This window comes from Otolemur garnettii, unplaced genomic scaffold, assembly GCF_000181295.1.
Source record: "Otolemur garnettii isolate 467f Iridium unplaced genomic scaffold, OtoGar3 scaffold00032, whole genome shotgun sequence".
In the NCBI taxonomy this organism is placed as follows: Eukaryota; Metazoa; Chordata; class Mammalia; order Primates; family Galagidae; genus Otolemur; species Otolemur garnettii.
The window spans coordinates 15,253,777-15,273,278 of record NW_003852427.1 but is presented as its reverse complement, the minus strand read 5'-3'; the positions used below and the strand labels follow the sequence as shown (position 1 = coordinate 15,273,278).

The 19,502-nt window shown below is 38.0% G+C and overlaps 1 protein-coding gene across 1 annotated transcript in view; it reads left to right on the top strand.

Moving 5' to 3' along the window:
- PLOD2 (procollagen-lysine,2-oxoglutarate 5-dioxygenase 2) overlaps positions 1-1,723 on the top strand; it is an 80,853-nt gene extending 79,130 nt beyond the window's left edge. Inside the window, exons 17-19 of the mRNA XM_012804916.2 lie at positions 704-850; positions 961-1,086; positions 1,252-1,723. Of these exons, the coding sequence (XP_012660370.2) occupies positions 704-850; positions 961-1,086; positions 1,252-1,407 (429 nt within the window). The 3' untranslated portion in view covers positions 1,408-1,723. The remainder of the gene's footprint in view (positions 1-703; positions 851-960; positions 1,087-1,251) is intronic.
- Positions 1,724-19,502: the final 17,779 nt, after the last annotated feature.

The window sequence follows — 19,502 nt, the reverse complement described above, 5'->3', positions numbered from 1 at the left end:
TATTTGCGAGCTTTTGGTGTCACTGAGTTTGCATTCGCTTTCCTTGTTAAAGTCTTAGAAGAAGTTATCCTCTGAGAACCCACAAATAAGAAGTTATCCTCTGAGAAGGATATCACTGCCATTATTTAGCCCAGGTAGTTAGCTGCTGATGGAGAAGGAGGTTCAAAGTATAAAGAAGAACTTGAAGCCAGTAGGTTGTAGAATAATGAAAAGTGATCATTGAAAGACTTTGGGTGTCACAAAATAGAAATAAGAAATAGCAAGGACAACTTGTTTTCAGTGGTTGTAATCCAAAGATCAGAAATGGGGGCTGCATAATCATGAAGCAGCTAAGATGCCTGAAGGGTCACTGAAAGGTAATTCAGGTATTTTCATCTTTTAGGGGGGCTGTGGGGGATTAGGAAGTCAGCTTTAGATACCTGATAATTAAACTTCACGCATACATTCACTAAGTAGGAAAGGAGTCTGCTGACGGACACGCTTTGCGTCATCATTGGTACCTTTGCAAAGCCACATTACCAACGTTATTTTGAGTAGTTTTACAGTTGTAGCAGATGGAACACCATAATTGTACAACTGTTATTTTTTATTGTCTATTACGATCTGTGTTTTAAAAAAATGCCATCATATAAATGTGAATTGGACATGGATTACACTTTATGATTGTTTAATTATAAAATTAAAACATGTATTATGTTTCTAGGATAGCCGTATATCTGGTGGTTATGAAAATGTCCCAACTGATGATATCCACATGAAGCAAGTCGGGCTGGAGAGCGTGTGGCTTCATTTCATCCGGGAATTTATTGCACCGGTTACACTGAAGGTCTTCGCAGGCTATTACACAAAGGTAGTTATCCTCCCACCCCTTCGGCCTGCTTCCTGCTAATTTGTACACAAATGTGTTTCTTTTTATGTTTTTAGTGATGAGCAAATCACTGGCTTCTCTTGCTTTCTCAGGGATTTGCACTCCTAAATTTCGTAGTGAAATACTCCCCCGACAGACAGCGTTCTCTCCGCCCGCATCACGATGCTTCCACCTTCACCATTAACATCGCCCTGAATAACGTAGGAGAAGATTTTCAGGTAATTGTTATTCATTGTTTTCGATTTTTCCAAAAGAAATGTGCCATTATCAAGATGAATTTTTACTTTAGGTTCTTTTGCTTGGATGTCATAATTTCAATTTTGTCACCGATTAAAAAATTAAAAGTGATAAGCCCATACATTTCTTTGTTTTAATTTTTTTAGGGAGGCGGATGCAAATTTCTAAGGTACAATTGCTCGATTGAATCGCCACGAAAAGGCTGGAGCTTCATGCATCCTGGGAGACTCACGCATTTGCATGAAGGACTTCCTGTTAAAAATGGAACGAGATACATTGCAGTGTCCTTCATAGATCCCTAAATTATTTACTTCTCATTGAATCGGATTTTCTTTTCAGTGGATGACTGGCGTGAACATGTCTCTGAAGTGGTGCTGGACAAGATGAGAAGAATATTTAAGTAACTTTAACAGAACAACTTCACTTCGGGCCGAACATTTGAAAACTTTCTATAAAAAAGTTGATATTTCTTAATATCTGCTCTGAGCCTTAAAACATAGGTTGAAGAAGAAAAGAAAGAAAAAGTGAAAGAAAATATTTATTTCTACGCTTTATTTTCTGTGACAATGATGACAATTTTATGAATTTGTTTCAAGCTGATAAAATATTCAGGTACAATATACCCGTGACAAATAACACTAATAATATTTTCTTATTTATGAAAGCCTGGGAAGAATTTTTTTTATCAACACGTAGACAAAATGAACGTAAATGAAAATTACAAGTCTCAAAACCTTGAAAATCTGATTCTGACTTCGTGTGCAATTGTGTAAGTACATTTTGACCACCTACGCAGGTCTCAGTCATAGTAGTTACTAAGGGAACATAAAATACAATGTTTTCCTCAAGAAAATTAGGTCAGAACACAACAAGGAGCATATCCAGGGGAGCAAACATTTGTGTTTATAGTGTTAGACAGATTAGTTGACATCTGTGTGAGAAATGAAACCCTGTGTTTCTTCAGATGAGTCTTCCAAAGTGGACTGTATTAATTAGCTATTAGAGTTAGGAAGGCCTTTCTATTTCTTAAAGTATATCAGGCATTGACTTATAAATAGCAAGTGTCCTTAAGTCAAAACAGGTTTTATTGTTTTGTTTCCTTTTGAAAAAAAAAAAGATAGAAAATAGTGGGAAAAAAGAAAATTTCATTGAGATTAGTAGTGCATTTTATGATTTAGAAAAAAACTTTTTAAGCACTTGAATTTTGTATCAGGTCTGTGAAGTTGTTGAGTCTTGCTTCTTCCCTTTACCCTGTTTTTATTTCCTTATTCTTTTTTTGGAGGAGGGTTTTTCACTTTTTACTCGTCCTGGAGTCATGTCCGCTGTACCCTTTCCTGTGTCTTTTTTGCCTTCCATCGAGGCTACTTTTTAAAAATTGCCCCCCCACCCCCCCAGCGCGTTAACTTGATTTTTCACCATTTCCCTGAGTAAGGTTTAAGTATCCTTATTGTAGCTACTGTTTTTAATTTAAAGGTTAAACTTGAAAAGAAATTCTGAATCATGGTGCCAAAATTCATTTTCTAACACCATGTGTTAGAATATTATGAAAAATAAAATAATTTAAAATAAGTTTTTGTTGTTCTCTTTATTATTGGCGATTTGTCTTTAATATGTGAATTGAATAGTCTGAAGGAATATCTGGATATAAAGTCTGTGATATTTTTATTTGATAGATTTAATGTTATTATATCTTATCAACACTACTGAATTATAAAATCGTCATACTTGGGGAATTTGGGTTCTGTCTCTGTTCTCTCCTTCATGGCATTTAATACCCAAAGCAAATTCCTGCTATCCGTCAATTAGGGTAATATTTTACTATCCTTCATAGATGGTATTTGAAACGTGTAATAATACCCTGGCATGGTGTGTAAGCCAACCAATCAGAATAGACTCTGGCTATAAAAGTTCTACAGGCTAAGCCAGCTTAATGTCCCTTGAGCTATAGTTCAGAGGAAAGACATCTACCAGATACTGGTTCCTTTCAGTTACTATACATCGGTGGTCACCTATTATAAATATTTTTATCTTATACCATGTTTTTGGAAATAATTAAGGTAGTCAACTGAGTACATTTTTCTGTTCTGGCTCTAATCCCAGACTCTTTGAAATAATATAAGATGTACCTTCAAAAATAATGATTCATAATTAGGGGAATTGAGAAAAATTTCCATAAGTAGATCAGAAAACTTGAAAAGCAGAAAACAAGTGGGATTGGACGGATGGAGAAAACTACAGCTTGAAGTCCACTCAGCAGAAGACTGTTCCAGGAACCATTTCTATTGTATGATTCATTTAATTTTATGGGCTATTAGAAAACTTCTCAAAAGAGTGAGACACATACACACACATGTATACATACCTATATCTATATATCGATGCAGTTGACCTTTTGAACAATGTGGGGGTTAGGGGAACTGACCAATTGCAGTTGAAAATCCATGTATAACTTGACTTCTCAAAAACTTAACTGCTGATAGGCTCACGTGGCCTGGAAGCCTTACCAATAACATAAGCAGCTGATTAACACATACTTTATATGTTAAATGTATTATATACTGCATTCTTTGAAGTAAGCTAGAGAAAAGAGAATGTCATTAAGAAAATATATTGACTGGTCATTAAGTGGATCATCCTAAAGGTCTTCGTCTTCACTGACTTCACGCTGAAGCAGGATGAGGGGAGGAGGAACAGGAGAGATTGGTTTTCCTGCAATCTCAGAGATGGCAGAGGCAGGAGGACAAGCCACATACACATGGACCTGTGCTGTTCAAACCTGCCTTGTTTGAGGGTCAGCTGTGAGTCTCCCAACAGTCAGATATCTCTAAGAGATAGGAACCTGCGACAAAGTCACACTATTTAGAGGATAATGCCATTTATTTTTTTTAAACTATGTTTGTAAAAATCAGAAAATGTTCCAGAGCAGAACATACTGGGGACAGAGGTGTAGGATTATGGAAGAGTAAATGGGATTTATGCCTTTTATATTTTATACGTCTGTGTTCTTTCAATCTTTTCCTATGGAAACATATTTGTACATTAATTATTTAAAGGAAAAGACAGCAGAAGGAAGATGGGGGAATTACTCCTGTAATTAGAGCAAGTGAAAGTGTGTAGGTATCTGTAGTAATTCCATGTGTGTCTGCTCACACACACGTTTATACGTTACAAAGGGCTTTACATGTTCATAGGATGGCATTTGCTCAATTTCTAATGTAAGTTTTTCCAAAGTGGTTCTGTCTATTGTCTTCATTTTTGAAAACACTAGTAATTTACCTGTATTCATAACTTAAGAGGTCAAGTAACTGTGCAATAAAAACATGAGAAGAATAAATAGGTGAGTTGAGTGGTCCATCCACGTTCCAGGATCTCTTTACATAGGCCTCTATTTTCCTGTCTCTCATACATACATCTTAATTCCCCTGCTTGCTAAACCCTGAAGCTTATACGACATGTTTAGAACTTGTCATTCCTTTGAAATATGGAGTGGTTTATTCGCCACATCTCTTTAAGTTGCAGAAGAGCCTGACAGAATTCTTAGTTACAGTTCAGAGTCAGTCTGTATAAATAACTCTCTCTGACTTCATGTTGACTATTTTGGAAAATTAAAGTCTTTAAGACTTCATGAAAGCAGCTTTGTCAAACAGCACTATTTTCCTGTGGTCTTTTAGAATAGCAAGCTACAGACTTCTTTTAGAGTAACACTACAGAGAAAAAGGCATTGGAGAGAAAAATGAGGGAACTATAGAGCTTCTTTAATGAAAACAATGGATTTTGGATTAAAACTAAGCAATAATGGAATAGAAAACTATACATTAGACATCCTTTAAAAATTCAAAGTACTATACAACTAAATGATTTTGATGAAAGGAATTGGAAAAATTGGGAAAGTGAGTTATAGTCTAGGCATTCTGTGAACTTGATAAACCTTATACTCCCTAACAGCATTTAAGCAAATTTGAAACTTAAATTATATATTTGTTTAAATTCTTAACATATTAAAATGTACTAGAAAACATTTGGAAATTTCTGACATGCTACTGAGGGATACTAATGTCTATTTTCTGGTAATGTTTATTTGATGTTAGTTTGGTATGCTATTTTGTCTTCATTAAATATCTGAATATTGGCAGGGTATGGTGGCTCACGCCTGTAATCCTTGCACTTTGGAAGGCTGAGGCATGTGGATTGCTTGAGCTTGGGAGTTGGAGACCAGCCTGAGCAAGAGGGAGATGCTGTCCCTAATAAAAATAGACAAACTAGCCAGGTGCTGTGATGGGTGCCTGCAGTCCCAGCTGCTTGGGAGGCTAAGGCAAAAGGATTGCTTGAGTCCAAGAGTTCAGGGTTGCTGGGAGCTATGACGCTATAGCACTCTACCCAGGGTGACAGGGTGAGACCCTGTCTCAAAAACAAATCTCAATATTTATTATACTCTTTTGAAAATCGGAAAGACATTTCTGCCTATTTGACCATACAAAACACAAATAAGCAATTTTAAGAATAATTTTAATAGTGAAATGGAAAAAAATTATGTATGCCATAAACAAAGAAAATACAGTTCCTTTCAAATCATCTTCCCCCTAAAGACAATTAAGGGATGAAGAAGAAGGAAGAGATTTTGTGTGAATTTGTATGGTTAATGAATTACTTGTGCTAAAATAATTTTAAAGACATTACTTTTAAAACTGGCTTAAACTGAGTAACTTCCTTTAGGGATTTAATGTGAAATGAGAGAAAAGTCCCTGAGGAAATTACATAGTGATACATAATTCAATTTTATATTTGACAAAGCTCAATAACTTTTAGTGAGAACTGGACAAATTGAAAGGTAGTTTTCTGCTGAGCATAGAATAGGGGCTAGAGAATGCAAAATAATGCATATCTGAAACATGATAGCCTCTTAAAGTTTATTTTATTAATTTTCATCTGTGTACATTGTTTACATAGTGTATGAATCTTGCCAAAATTGTGAAATGACAGCCCCATCTTGTGGTCAAAATAAATAGCAAATAGAGTCTAAATTTCAAGCAAAAAGCAAGAGCTTTAATTTTTTTGTTTTTCGATTATGCTTTCAAAATTTCTCCTAAAGGCTAATACAAATAAACATAATAAATAGTGGATGAATTTTTCAGGAATTCTTTTGACATAATATTCTAAAATAAAGAATTGTGATATCTTACTCTGAAATAAGGGGTAGCTTAGTGTATTTTATAGTTAACACTGATGAAATAATTTGTTTTCTATTCGTATCTACTTTGTAAACTGATAATGTATGTTTAATATGAAATATATGTCTAGAATTGTAATCAAATAAACATGAAAGTAGACTCAGTTATGCTTTTTAAAACATTGGTTTGGATTAGACAAAATAGTGTACAAAATACTACAAGAACAATTCTACAGGGCCCTATTGTAAAAACAAAATTTTTAATCGCTGTTTAAAGCAATTTTCTTTATTACTACAGAGCTGGTAGATGCAATAATCAGGATAAGATTCCTATAGTACAAAGATTTGGGTGATTTGGGCACAGTGAAAATTATAATCTCTGTTTGTCATTTTGAAGATTAATGACATTGTTCCTGCTGAAGTTGTTGACAAGAGATGTGCTAAAGGAGTTCTAATCTATGGCAGCCCTGGAATATTCAAATGTTGACGACACATCCTTCCAGATCACTCTTGCCCTCTTTGGGTCACGGTGTGTCCTGGCTGTTTGACTGAATCAAGGGGCTCCCCAGTCAGCTAAGTCTAGAGTAGCATCATCCGAGGACAGCTTTCCCCTTGATTTTCTGTGATCCAAGTAGAGAAGGAATTTAAAATTATGTCCTATTGCAATGATTTGTACTTAGGAGAACAAGGCTCCAAAGATGGTCCTCAATGAACCTTGCCTCTCAGGATTCATAGCCTTATATGGTTTTGCTCCTAAACTGAACCCAGAGGCTCCACTTTGACCAATACAGTGGAGTAGCAGTGACTCTGCACACCTTCCAAATTGAGTTACAAGAAGCCCTGTGGCTTTGATCTTCACTCTTAGGGCGTTCTTTCTAGTCCAGGTGTCCTATGTGCAGAGCCTTGGCCACATGGAAAGGCCACACGCAGGCGCTCTGGCTGAAAACTAAATCTAACATCCCACCTCAGCTTCCACCACAGAAGGGAATTATTTCGATATTAAACCTAGTCAACCATGCAGATAATACAGTCTTTCTCAGCATTTATTTGCACCTACTTGAGACCCCAAATCTCCACCACCTAATTGAACCCAGTCAATCCATAGAGCTATGAGAAATAATGACAATTTATTGTTGTCACTAAATTTCTACGTGGTTTATTACACAGAAATACATAACTGAAACAATTGCATGTACAGCAAAAACTTAATAGGTCTTCTTCCTTGAGTGCTTCCACATGCTGGAGTGCTTACTTCCTTTCATTCTCCTCAGGGAGGCCGTGGGGCAAGGACGGGGACTTACTCTGTCTTTTTGGTTCTAGACCCTGTTACACAGTCTGGCAGTTACTAGGTAATTATGTGTGGATGAGTAATTGGGAGTTGGTTTTGTGTCTGACATTTTGTTGTATTTGAATCAAAATGATCTCTGAGGGGAAACAGGAGATTTGAATTTAACAGGTAGACAAATAAAAGTAAATCCATGTGTACATAGTGCTTAGTTATAATGTGTAAAGACTTGAGAAAGATTGAACAGTTTGCATAAGTGGATGTGTAAGTAGCCCCAACTTGGATAGAGTCATGTACTAAGACGTCACTAATAGAAACTGCTGCCACTGTTATCATCAGCATTCTGGTCCAAAGGGCTGAGACAGGGTGTGGTCAGTTTATAAGTAACTAGCTTAGTGTTGTGTATTAAACTTTTAATAAATATTTTGAATGGAATGAATTTGTTTTTACACATCTTAAGACGCTGTTTTAAAAAATCCTTTAAAAAGTATTATGTCTGTATGTTGAGCAAAAACTTTATATTTTATCCTCCAACTTAAAAAAATAGTTTTAGAGTAGAAACATATGAAGATGGGGAATTTTCACATCCCAGGAGAGGGTAGCCTTGATGTGTGTTGAGAGTGGAATCACTGTTGTTGCTATGGTTACAGATCTCATTGCTCATTGTGGGGGGACTGTTGATTTTGCACACATATCCTTTTAACATCTATGTTTTACATATGTGGTAAATAATAGAATTAAATCTTTATAATTTCAAAATTATGGACTTGTATAACTTTTTTCAAAAAATGAAGTATTTAGGAGACTGGGGTGATGCTGGGGGAGGGGCAGAATTTAGGAATTCTTGGCTGCATGTTTGAAGAAGGTAGACTTGGGAAACATAATTTTATCTTTGCGTAAGTACAGAGAGATATTTTAAACTTCTTAAAATTGGTAAATGGCCCATCTGAGACATGTAAAGGTAAAAAGTATGTGAAGAATAAAGAAGAATTTCAGTGTGTGAAGTAGTAAAGAAGACTTGAGAGACAGCAATGAAGTTCACGAGTTATAATCAGTCTAACTGAAGCACGTAGACCCACATCGAACTTGGAATTGATCAGAGGGGTTATATCTACTAATTCGGGATGTTTGTTTGGCATTAAGATTATTATTTGGGGGCAGAATAGTGTCTGCACTGTCTTTTACACAGTTACATCCTTTACCATACTCTCTTGCAAATATTTAATCACATGTTACACTGTTCTTTAAAGTCTAACATGAGGACAGAGTAAGAATTGCAGAATATGAACTAGTCTGCACAGTGGGGCAGGGTTTGTATCCACTCTCAGATGCATCTCCCTGAATCCTAATCTGTAATGATAGTTTACTTTGTGTCTCCCTGAATCCTAATCTGTAATGATAGTTTACTCTGTAATGGTTACATGTGTTGCTCACTGGACCTACATGTACATGTGCTTATTACACTGTTTACCTCTTCAGTGTTAGCTGGGGCCACGGGACTGCTTTTGGCCAGTGGCTAAAGAGCAAAAGTGACACAGAGAACTCCTGGAGCCACGCCCTTAAGAGTCCATTCCAGAGACCTGTGAAGTAAATACATTGAGATGCCTGGCTCCCTGAATTACAATTTGGAAGGGAGTTGCCCCTATAGAGCTGCCAGGCCCCCAAACAGATTTGGATGAGAAAGTTTTATATATTAAGTCACTGAGGTTTTAAAGCTTGCAAGTTTGTTTATTTTAATGGACTAACACAATAATCACATGTATAAGAAGATATATATTCTATTTGGAGAAGATAGATTTAGTACGCGTTGATTTTCAAACAATAAAAACCTAGAGTTGTCCTCGGGCTCAGTGATTTAATTTGTGTCATCTAATAGTAGAATATGAGAGTTGGAAGTGGTTTTAAAAGCTAAGCTTGCCAGGCATGGTGGCTCACACCTGTAATCCTAGCACTCTGGGAGGCCAAGGCAGGTGGATTGCTTGAGCTCATGGGTTTGAGACCTGCCTGAACAAGAGTGAGACCCTGTCTCTACTAAAAATAGAAAAACTGAGATAAGAGGATCACTTGAGCCTAAGAGTTGGAGGTTGATGTGAGCTATGATGACACCATGGCACTCTATCTAGGGGGAAGCTTGAGATTCTGTCTCAAAAAAGATAAAATAAAATAAAATAAAATAACTAAGATGAGCCATACCTCCTCCTAAACAAATTCTCTTTCAAGCTTCCCTTAGCTGTTGATCAATTAGACTCTACTTGGAAAGTTCATTTGGTGAATGTTTCTTGGATGTATGCTGTAAGTCCATCAAGTACTTGAAATAATACCCATGACATAGACACCAACTCTTCATTAGAACCTAATGATGGGCAATTTATTGTATCCTGTTATAGAAACAGCAAAGCTTTTTCATAGCTGTGCTGAAGTCCATCTTATATAACTTTCGCTTAGAGTTTATATTTGTGTATTTTGGAATGATATAAAAAACCACTATTTTTAGTATGGGCTTATATTAATAGCATCAATCACAGCCATTACTTCCCTGTTTCCTACCTCCCTATGCTCACGCCATTATCTTTCCCACGCAAAAAATCAGATTTTGGGTTGGCTCCCATAGCACAGAGGTTATGGCGCTGGCCACATACACCAAGGCTGGTGGGTTTGAACCCAGCCCTAGGCCAGCTAAAACAACAATAAGTGCAACAAAAAAATAGCTGGGCATTGTGGTGGGCACCTTTGGTCCTAGCTGCTTGGGAGACTGAGGCAAGAGAATCACTTAAGCCTAAGAGTTTGAGGTTGCTGTGAGATGTGACACCAGGGCACTGTACCAAGGGTGACATAGTGAGACTCTATCTCAAAAAAAAAAAACAGATTCTTCACTAGTCCTTATAAGACCACTGTTGGAGTCTCCTCTTGGCTACCTGTGGCTTACTGATTTTACAAAGTATTAATATCATATCAGGTACTGTCCTCTACAAATTCACATGATTTGTCAATACAACCACAGTAGTGTGGTGGTCAGATATGAATTTAACATGTAGGTATAAGTGGCATACAAAGAGAATCACTCATATTTTCTGTTTTTACTAATATATATTTAGTGTCAATTACTTTTGCTAGGGATGGACCACTTTATTCTACTGATGATAATTTGAAGTCAGGTAAAAGTTTAGTTTTCTTCACATTTTAAGCTGTTAAACTCTGAATTCACTTTATAGTACTTTCCTGGTTTTGTTGAACCAAGTATAGAAGGTTATTAAATTAAATGTTATTTTATTGGTTTAAAATTAGAGTTTTAGCCTGTTGCAATCTTTGTGAAAGCTGATTCTTTCGTGCAACATATTTTTGTCATCTTCTTCCTGTTCCTGTTCACCCCAGAGGACGAGCAACCTTTCAATAACTGCATGTTGGTAATTACAAAACTTCAGAAAGACCAAGTCAAATTTGGAATGACTTACACGGTCTGTACATAAAATTTTCCCGTCAGAGTGCTGATTACGGCTATAACTTTTTTTTAAACTTTTTTTCAGTGAACAATATGCTTCTTTGCAGTCAACTACAAATAAAATACTGGATCCTGAAATTTTACAGACGTGCCTTAGAGTAGTTCAGTGTTTCTGAGCCTCGGTCTCCTATTCTAATCACCTGAGATCTTTTAATAGCATGTAATATTGTGTCCTGACCTAGACCTGTTATATTCCGTCCTCTGAGGGCGAGGCCAGACCATCAGTTATTTTAAAAGCTCTCTAAGTACTTCTAAAATGCAGAGCAGGTTGGCGGGATCTGATCTGGCCCAATCCTTGAAGGTCAGAGATTATCTCTTTTACTACCTAACCCTTTTCTGCCACGTTTATTTTCAGCTAATGAATGGAAACATGTTAATCTTATACATCATTCAATCAATCGTGATTTAATGTAGTTCTAAGTGAAACCTATAACCATAATTTCTATTTTGAATGATCAAAATGGAAACAGATTTCTCCCAGTGGGTATTCAACCCCCAGAAACTTGGCCACAGATGAGATGAGTGTGTCAGGCCAAATGAAAACACACGGAACAAAACCACCTCTGTGTAGAGACAGCGCCTTGGTTTCCATCCAGGGGTCTGAGTTCCCTCGGCCTCGCGCTGCTTCTGCGTTAGCCCAACACCGACAGGGCACAGCTTGAGAAGTTCCATGACGGTGCAAGAGATTCCTTCAAGCTGTTTGTACAGTGAGAAAGAAAATATCATGTCCAAACTCCTGCTCACATCCAGCAGAGTTTTCTTGGCCTGGGCTTGCATATGTGAAGATCATTCATTTGCGGCTGAAAAGCTTGTATTATCAGAATGCTGTTCCTTCTATCCAGCTGATTATCATTGCCTTCCTGACGGGCTCCTCTGGGCTCTAGCTCAGCCTTCTGGAGAACACAGAGTAAGGTAACCTTCTCCCTGTGTTAGTGATACAGATGGATTTTAATTTCCCTAACTCTGGTCTTCAAAATAAACATTCCAGGTGTTTACAGCCATATCATCATCTGTCCCCCATGACCTGTCACCTCTGCACCTCTGACCTCTCACCTCTGTCAGCACCCTGCTCCACAGTGTGTCCCCCAGAAGAGGAGCTAGAGCCACGGGGTTCTGGCAGTGGTATGTACGTTTGTCTCTTTTTATCCGGTTGCTGCACATCTAGAAATAAAGCCAAAGATGTCATCATCTGTGATAAGTGTCATACGACATTGATCTAAAAGATCAATAGATTTCAAATCAGGCTGCACATTGAAATCACCTGTGGGAGTATTGCAATGGTACCCAGGGCCTGTTCTAGTCTTGAGCAATTAAACCAGAATCTCCATGGGTCGGACCCAGGTATAGGCATTTTTTAAAAGTTCTTCATTAATTCTAATGTGCATCCAAATGAATTCTGTGGTTAAATGAGGTTTCTTTCAACCTGTATGTAAATACAATTTTCTCCTTGGAGTTTGAACATAAATATCAAGATTAGGCTCTGTTACAGTTTAATTGTCCCTGATAATATTAATAGCAGTCCCACCATTTCCAAATGTAATTTTTTAAGGCCAATCTTCAACAAAATTAGAACACTTAAAATTATTATTTATGACCACACTTTAAATAAGTTTTGAGAGGATTTTGAAAAAGTGGAAGATTAAAAAATTTTAATATTTCTTCCATTGTCATATTTTTGCATATTATTCTTTGCCTAATATATACCATAAGTATATAGTATGTTGTGTATATACCATAGTATACCAAAAGTATATTTTTTTGTTCCCCTTCAATGTTGTATTTGAGAAGAGAAAATTAAAATTCAGATCAAAGAGAAGGTCGGGAGTTTTATAAAAAGGGGAAATGTTAGCTATTGCTCTTCCAGAAAGTTCATTGGCACTGGTGAGGGTTCCGAGTGCTGGCAAGTTCCACCGGTAGCAGCAGCGGTGGGTGACCATCCTGGACTGGAGCAGGTCTTCTCAGAGGCTGAGAATCTTCTTCAGCTGGGTAACCAGTAATTGATAATTTTCATTGAATTGGTACCAAGGCATGAATCACATTCCCGAATTATACACCAACTTGGCCCAACAGTATTTAAATTCTTTAAAGGACATGATGTGCACTTTGGCCCCTTCCTGAAACACCCTGCGAAGGCCCTGCTGTATTTCTGGGCAATATATGTAGTAGAGGTGGGCAGCAGAGATGGTCAGGCTCACGTTTGGGTTACTGGTCAGACAGTTAACCACGTGCCAAGCACAGTGAGTGCAGGGACTCCAGGATATGTACGAGGTGACCTCATAGTGGTGGTCATGGGGCATCTCCTTCTGGAACCAAGTCAGGAAGTTCACTTCTACACGAGAGGAGGTCCCGGAAAAGACCTGATTTTGGAAGACCCCCCCCCCCCGTGGAAGGAGTCAGGTGAGTTGCTATTTTCGTTTCCTTTCACCTCAAAGCACAGCCAGGTGTCCTTCTGACCACAGATGGCAGGTGTGTTGTTGAACTGCTTGTAGAATGTGTTTGGAGACATTCACTCCATCGGGTCACTGAGAATCTCATTCAGCCAGGTGTCTAGGACTCATAATTTTTCTTCAGTCTGTTCCAACATGCGACCAACACATTCCCCAGTGGTCCACAAAGTTTTCCCAACAGTGTTGAAATTCTTTAGAGGACATGATGTACACCTGGGTCCCTTCCTCAATCATCCTGAGCATCCCCTGGCGGTTATCCTGTCTTCAGAAGTAGTAGATGCAGGCAGTGTAGATGGTCAGGCTCACATTTTCATGTGTGGCCAGAAAGGCGGCCACTTGCCGCTCACAGTTGGCACAGGGACTCCAGAACATGTACTAGGTGATCTGGTAGTGGTGGACATGGGATAGCATGGGCCTGAACCAGGTCAGGAAGCAGAGTTCTCTGTGCCAAGGACAATATCGAGGGCCCTACCAGGTGAGTTACTGGTGGTTGTTTTCACCTCAAAGCACAGCCAGGTATCATTGCGGCGAGAGAGGAAGGGTCTGTTGTTAAAGTGGCAGTCGAATGTTTTCAGATACTTTCGCTCCATCGGGCCTCTGATCTGTGGAAACATCCTGCAGCCTCGTGGCTGCCCTCCTCTTTGTCTGGGGCAGTAAGGTTTCATTTTCTGCTTTGGTGGCCCTTGGGGTAAGACCATAAAAGTATCTTAATCACACTATGTACTTGGAAATCATTGAACCATTGATAGCAGAAGACATAGCCCAGTAAGAATGGGATCCAAAAATGGTTTTACTAATTTAAGGTCTTTCCAAGTAAAACAAGTTTTAATGCTGTGCTAGTTGGTTCTCTTTTTTATTTAAACCACTGAGTTTTAAGCTCTAACCAAAATAAACATCTTTTAATTCCTTTGACTTTTGCTATCTTTCAGCTGTTAAAAGGAGTGTTCAGAAAGTTTGGCTGAAAACTTTCAATCTTTCACATCTGAAGTTAATCACAATATTGAATAAGAGTTAACTTCATGTGAACTGCAGTGATTTAATTTTGTGCTCTTGGGCCATTTGGGAAAGGCATTTTTTCCCCCAAAGTTGTTGAGATTGCCTGAGTATTGCAGCAGAGTGAATAGATTCTGTAAAAATCAATGGTACTAGCTCTTTTTCTAAAAGACAAGCATCAATCCTCATGTGGTATCTTTCATTATTCTTGGAATACTGAGTATATTGTTGATGTTCATAAATACAATATTGAAGATACTAGTTCAGAATCTAAAGCAGTGGTTCTCACCCTTCCTTATGCCTCTTAATGCTGCAACCCTTTAATACAGTTCCTCATGTTGTGGTGACCCCCAACCATAAAATTATTTGTGTTGCTACTTCATAACTGTAATTTTGCCACTGTTATGAATTGTAATGTAAGTATCTGATATGCAGGATGTATTTGCATTGTTACTAAGGGGTTGCAACCCACAGGTTGAGAACTGCTGGCCTAAAGTATTGTACCTCTATATTTAAAGTATCTGTTATATCCACTTAAAATGAATTAGAGACAGTCCAAAGGAATAATGTTGATACTATATGCATATCACTAAAATGAAGATAAGAAAGTGTAATGATCCCACGCAGCAGAGAGGAATTTGGACCCCACTTCTGATGCAATTAATCCATAAGAATTTATTATAATTTTGATACCCCTGCACAGGGCACTGACGCTCTGGAAAGCATGCAGCCCTGAGTAGTAAATTCGAGGGGTTTATATACCGTAATCTTGCCGAAGCAAGCAGGCAAACTAATACAGCAGCCAAAATGTCACCATTAGCCAGCTCAGGGGTCACAAAGTAAAGGGTACCTGTGTTAGGGTGGGGGTACATATTACCTCATGGGTCATAAGGTACATTAACTCATAAATCACAAGATGGGAGTCATCCAGTTCAGAGGGGTGCAAAGTGGGTGTACACAGTTCAACATAAGTTCAGAAAGTTTCCAAAGAACTCGGGACTTTCCATCAAGGCCCCTCCCTGCATACTTCCTTATCTTTAGGCCTCTTCCCTGAATTCTATCTCCCCACCCTTATGGGAGCTGGGACTAAAAGGCTCAAGAGAAGTTTCTTTTCCTCAGTATAGGGCAGGGGGCTCATCTATTACAGGGGGGGCCTGGTCATTACAAAGGTCAGAAAATATGTAGTGCAAATGTTAAGATACTTATTGTAATGGATACAAAACTTATTATTATGATCTTGTAATAGCCAACTCAAAAGAAACGCAATGGATTAGCATATGGAGATGACTTTGCATTGCCTCAAAGTCGTTCCTTTCTCCCCAATTGACCATTATTCCCAACTCCCCCGTTGACCAAAGGCGTTCCTCCTTCCCCAGTTGACCATCATTTTTCCTTTGTGTATATGAGACCTTTACCTACAAATCCAGTATTACTTTCAACTCTGAGTTCTAATCCACTCTAGGTTTCCAGTCTCCAAGTATGTCAAGGAACAAGTTAACCCTGATGCCTATTGTGCTTTGACTTTTTCCTTGCAGGTCTGTTAGCCATGTTTTATGTTGAGCCTATCGACAAGCCATGGACTCTACTTACTAGAACTGTATTTGTCTTTTTCTTTTTGTCTGAATATCTTTCTACATATCTTGATTCTCATACCGTCACTGTGAAACTGGAGTTTTGCTAGAGACCAGAGGTCAATTGCTTCATGAAAATGCCACGTAGCCTTGACCACACACAAAAGTATATAACAAACCATCCTGAAAACACGGTTCCTTAAAATCCCCATAATTTAATTTCGTGCAGCTCTGGGTCTGCTGGGCTTAGTTTACTGAGGTTTTTTCTGCTGCACACCTGTCGTTTTTCTCCCAGGCTGAGTAGGCGAACCCCAGTAATGTTTTCCTCATGGCAATACTGGAATATGAGGGCAAATGGTAACCTACAAGGCATTTAGGCCTAGAGCTGGCATGTGGTCACTTCACCTTATTCTTTTGACAAAACAAAGCATATACAAATAGCAGAACCCAAATTGAGGGATAGAGAAGTATACTTGGAACCTTTATAGGACTAACTGCAAAGTCACATGGCAGCAAATGGGGAAGTAGGGAATGTTCTTGAAAGGGACAAAGGATAATTTAAATACATTAAACATTATAATTGCAATGTAAAAAATTAACACATTACCAGATTACTATTATAATATTTATTGGTAGGCTGCTATTTCATTCATCAATTTATTTCTTTCAACAAATGTTTTAGGGGCCAGTCAGAAAAGCATTTACCTTTCCTACTGACTTACCACATGAAAGTCACATAATCTTAGGGAACTCACTTGAGATTTCTTTTTTAAACTTTCTTCAGATGTTTTAATATACATTAATACATAAATTTGTATAGCGATCACCGTAATTTTTATATAGAACAGGCACATCACCCTGATCAATTCCCTTTCCCCTTACTCCTACGTGCTCACACCAAACAGTCTGTTCTTCTTTGGCCTTTTCTAAAATTGGCTAATATGTATGTAATCTTTTGAGAATGCCTCTTTCACTCAGCATAATACCCCTGGGAACTCATCCATGCTGTTTGCTGCTTGTGTAAATTGTTTCTCTTTTGATTGGTAGTAATCCTTTGTTTTTAATCATTTACTTGTTAAAGTTCACTTGGGTTGTTTTTGGTGTTGAGTGACTACAGCTGAAACTTCCATACAAATTCATGCACGTGTGCTGTGTGACATTTTCGTTACTCTAAGAGTGGGATTGCTGTGTCGCATGACAGGAAGCTTCTGCTTTTCATTCCACTTTATTTGCCTTGTCTTAGATTATTCAAATGTTTCAAATAGTCATAGTAATATATATATTTTGAGACAGAGTCTTACTCTGTCCCCCAGGCCAGAGTGTCATGGCCTCAGCCTAGCTCACCTCAATCTCAAACTCCTGGGCTCAAACGATCCTCCTGCCTCAGCCAGCCAAGCAGCTGGAACTACAGGTGCCCAACACAGCACCCTACTAATTTTTCTATTTTTAGTAAAGACAGGATTTCTTGCTCTGCTCAGGTTGGTCCTGAGCTCCTAAGCTCAAGCAATCCTTCCTCCTCAGCCTCCCAGAGTAGTAGGTTTATAGATGTGAGCCACCACCATGCCCGGCCAGATTGCAGATATCCTTTAGAAAATATATGTTTCCCAGTGGCTTCTCTGGAGATTAAAATATACATTCTTAACTTTTCACAGCATATTTCGAAGTGATAGTTTTCTATTTCCAGTCAAATGTAAAACCTGTACCACTATGTCCCCCATTATATTTGTGGTATTCATTAATTCTACATACACTGAATAACCCACTGCTGTTATAATTTTCCCTTTCAACAATATTGCATATTTTTAGAAACTGAGGAGAAAAAGTCTGTAATATTATGAGGATCTTTATCACTTGTGTAGCTCTTCCTTTACTCCTGAAGTTCTAAGTCTCCTCTGGTATTTTTTTCTTTTTACTTGAAAAACTTCTTTTTGCATTTCCTTCTCAGCGGACTTTCTGGTGATGAATTCCTTTTCATTCATCTGAGACCATCTTTATTTTACCTTCATTTCTGAGTGCCGATTATATTTACTGGGTAAAAATTCTAGGTCGACAGTTCCTCTCTTTCAGTAGAGGAACATTTTTACTCCACTGCCTCCTTTCTGATGTGAAATACACAATCATTCAAATATTCTCCTGTATGTAATACGTTACTTTTCTCTGGTCTTTTCTTTTAGTATATTTCTTTATCTTTAGTGTTTATCAGTTTGATGGTGTTATGTATGGCTTGGATTTCTTTGAGTTTCTTCTGTTTGGGGTTTGCAGAACAAATTTGGAAAGAATACAGGCCTGGATTTCTTAAAAAAAAAAAAAATCTGTACTACAATCTTCTCTTTCTGTGACTCAAATGACACAGATGTTAGATATTTTGATATTGTCTATAGGTTCCTCAGACTGTTCACTATTTTTTTCAATATTTTTCTATTGTTAAAATTAGATATTTTCTACTGATTTATCTACAAGTTCATTATCTTTTTTGCTCTATTGCCTCTATTTTGCTATTGAACCTATCAAATGCTTTTAAATAATAAAGATTTTAATATATTTAGCAGATTTTAAATATAGAATAATGGTTGTATTTTCCACTTTATAACTTCTATGATTGGACTTTTTATTGCTTTAAGAATCTTATTATTTATTTCAGCATTTTATAATAGATTCTTTGGGTTCATACTGGGTTGGTGCCCTGCCCTGCCCTGCCCTGCCCTGCCCTGCCTTGTGCTTCCCTCCCCTCCCCTTCCCTCCCCTTCCCTTCCCTTCTTTTCTTTTCTTTTGTAGTCTCACTCTGTCACCCTGGGGAGAGTGCCATGGCATTATGGTTCACAGGAATGTCAGATTCTTGGGCTTGGGTATCATGACACCTGAAATTTTTTTCTTTTTTGGTAGAGACGGGGTCTTGCTCTTGGTCAGGATGGTCTCAAACTTGTGAGATCGAGGAATCCACCTTCCTCAGCCTCCCAGAGTGCTAGGATTACAGGTGAGCCGCTAGGCCCATCTGGTTTTCTTTCCTTACCATAATGTATCTGAATTTTGTGGGTTTTTTTTTTTTATGTTTTAAGTAATTTTGGATTAGCAGTGAAACATTTTGAATATTAAATTATAAGCGTCAGGGTTTGTATTGAATTCTATGTGTTTTTTTTTTTGCCATTTTGTTTTGTTTTAGTAGAAATTGCACCTATTTCGTGCTGGTTGCAATTTCTGCATGTGCATATGGACTGTGGTTCAGGTGACAGCATGTTTTTCAAACCCTTTACAACATTGTTCAATTCCCTCTTGCCTAAGTGCCATCCATGGGCCAGTCTGAGATCTGGGTCATAGTTCTCAAAGCTGTTTAGGGTCAAGTTCACCACTTGCAGGTGAGCTGAAAAGTTCATATAAAACTTCTGGGATCTCTTTCAAGCCCCCCATCTCTCTACACTTTTCTCCACAACTGTCTCA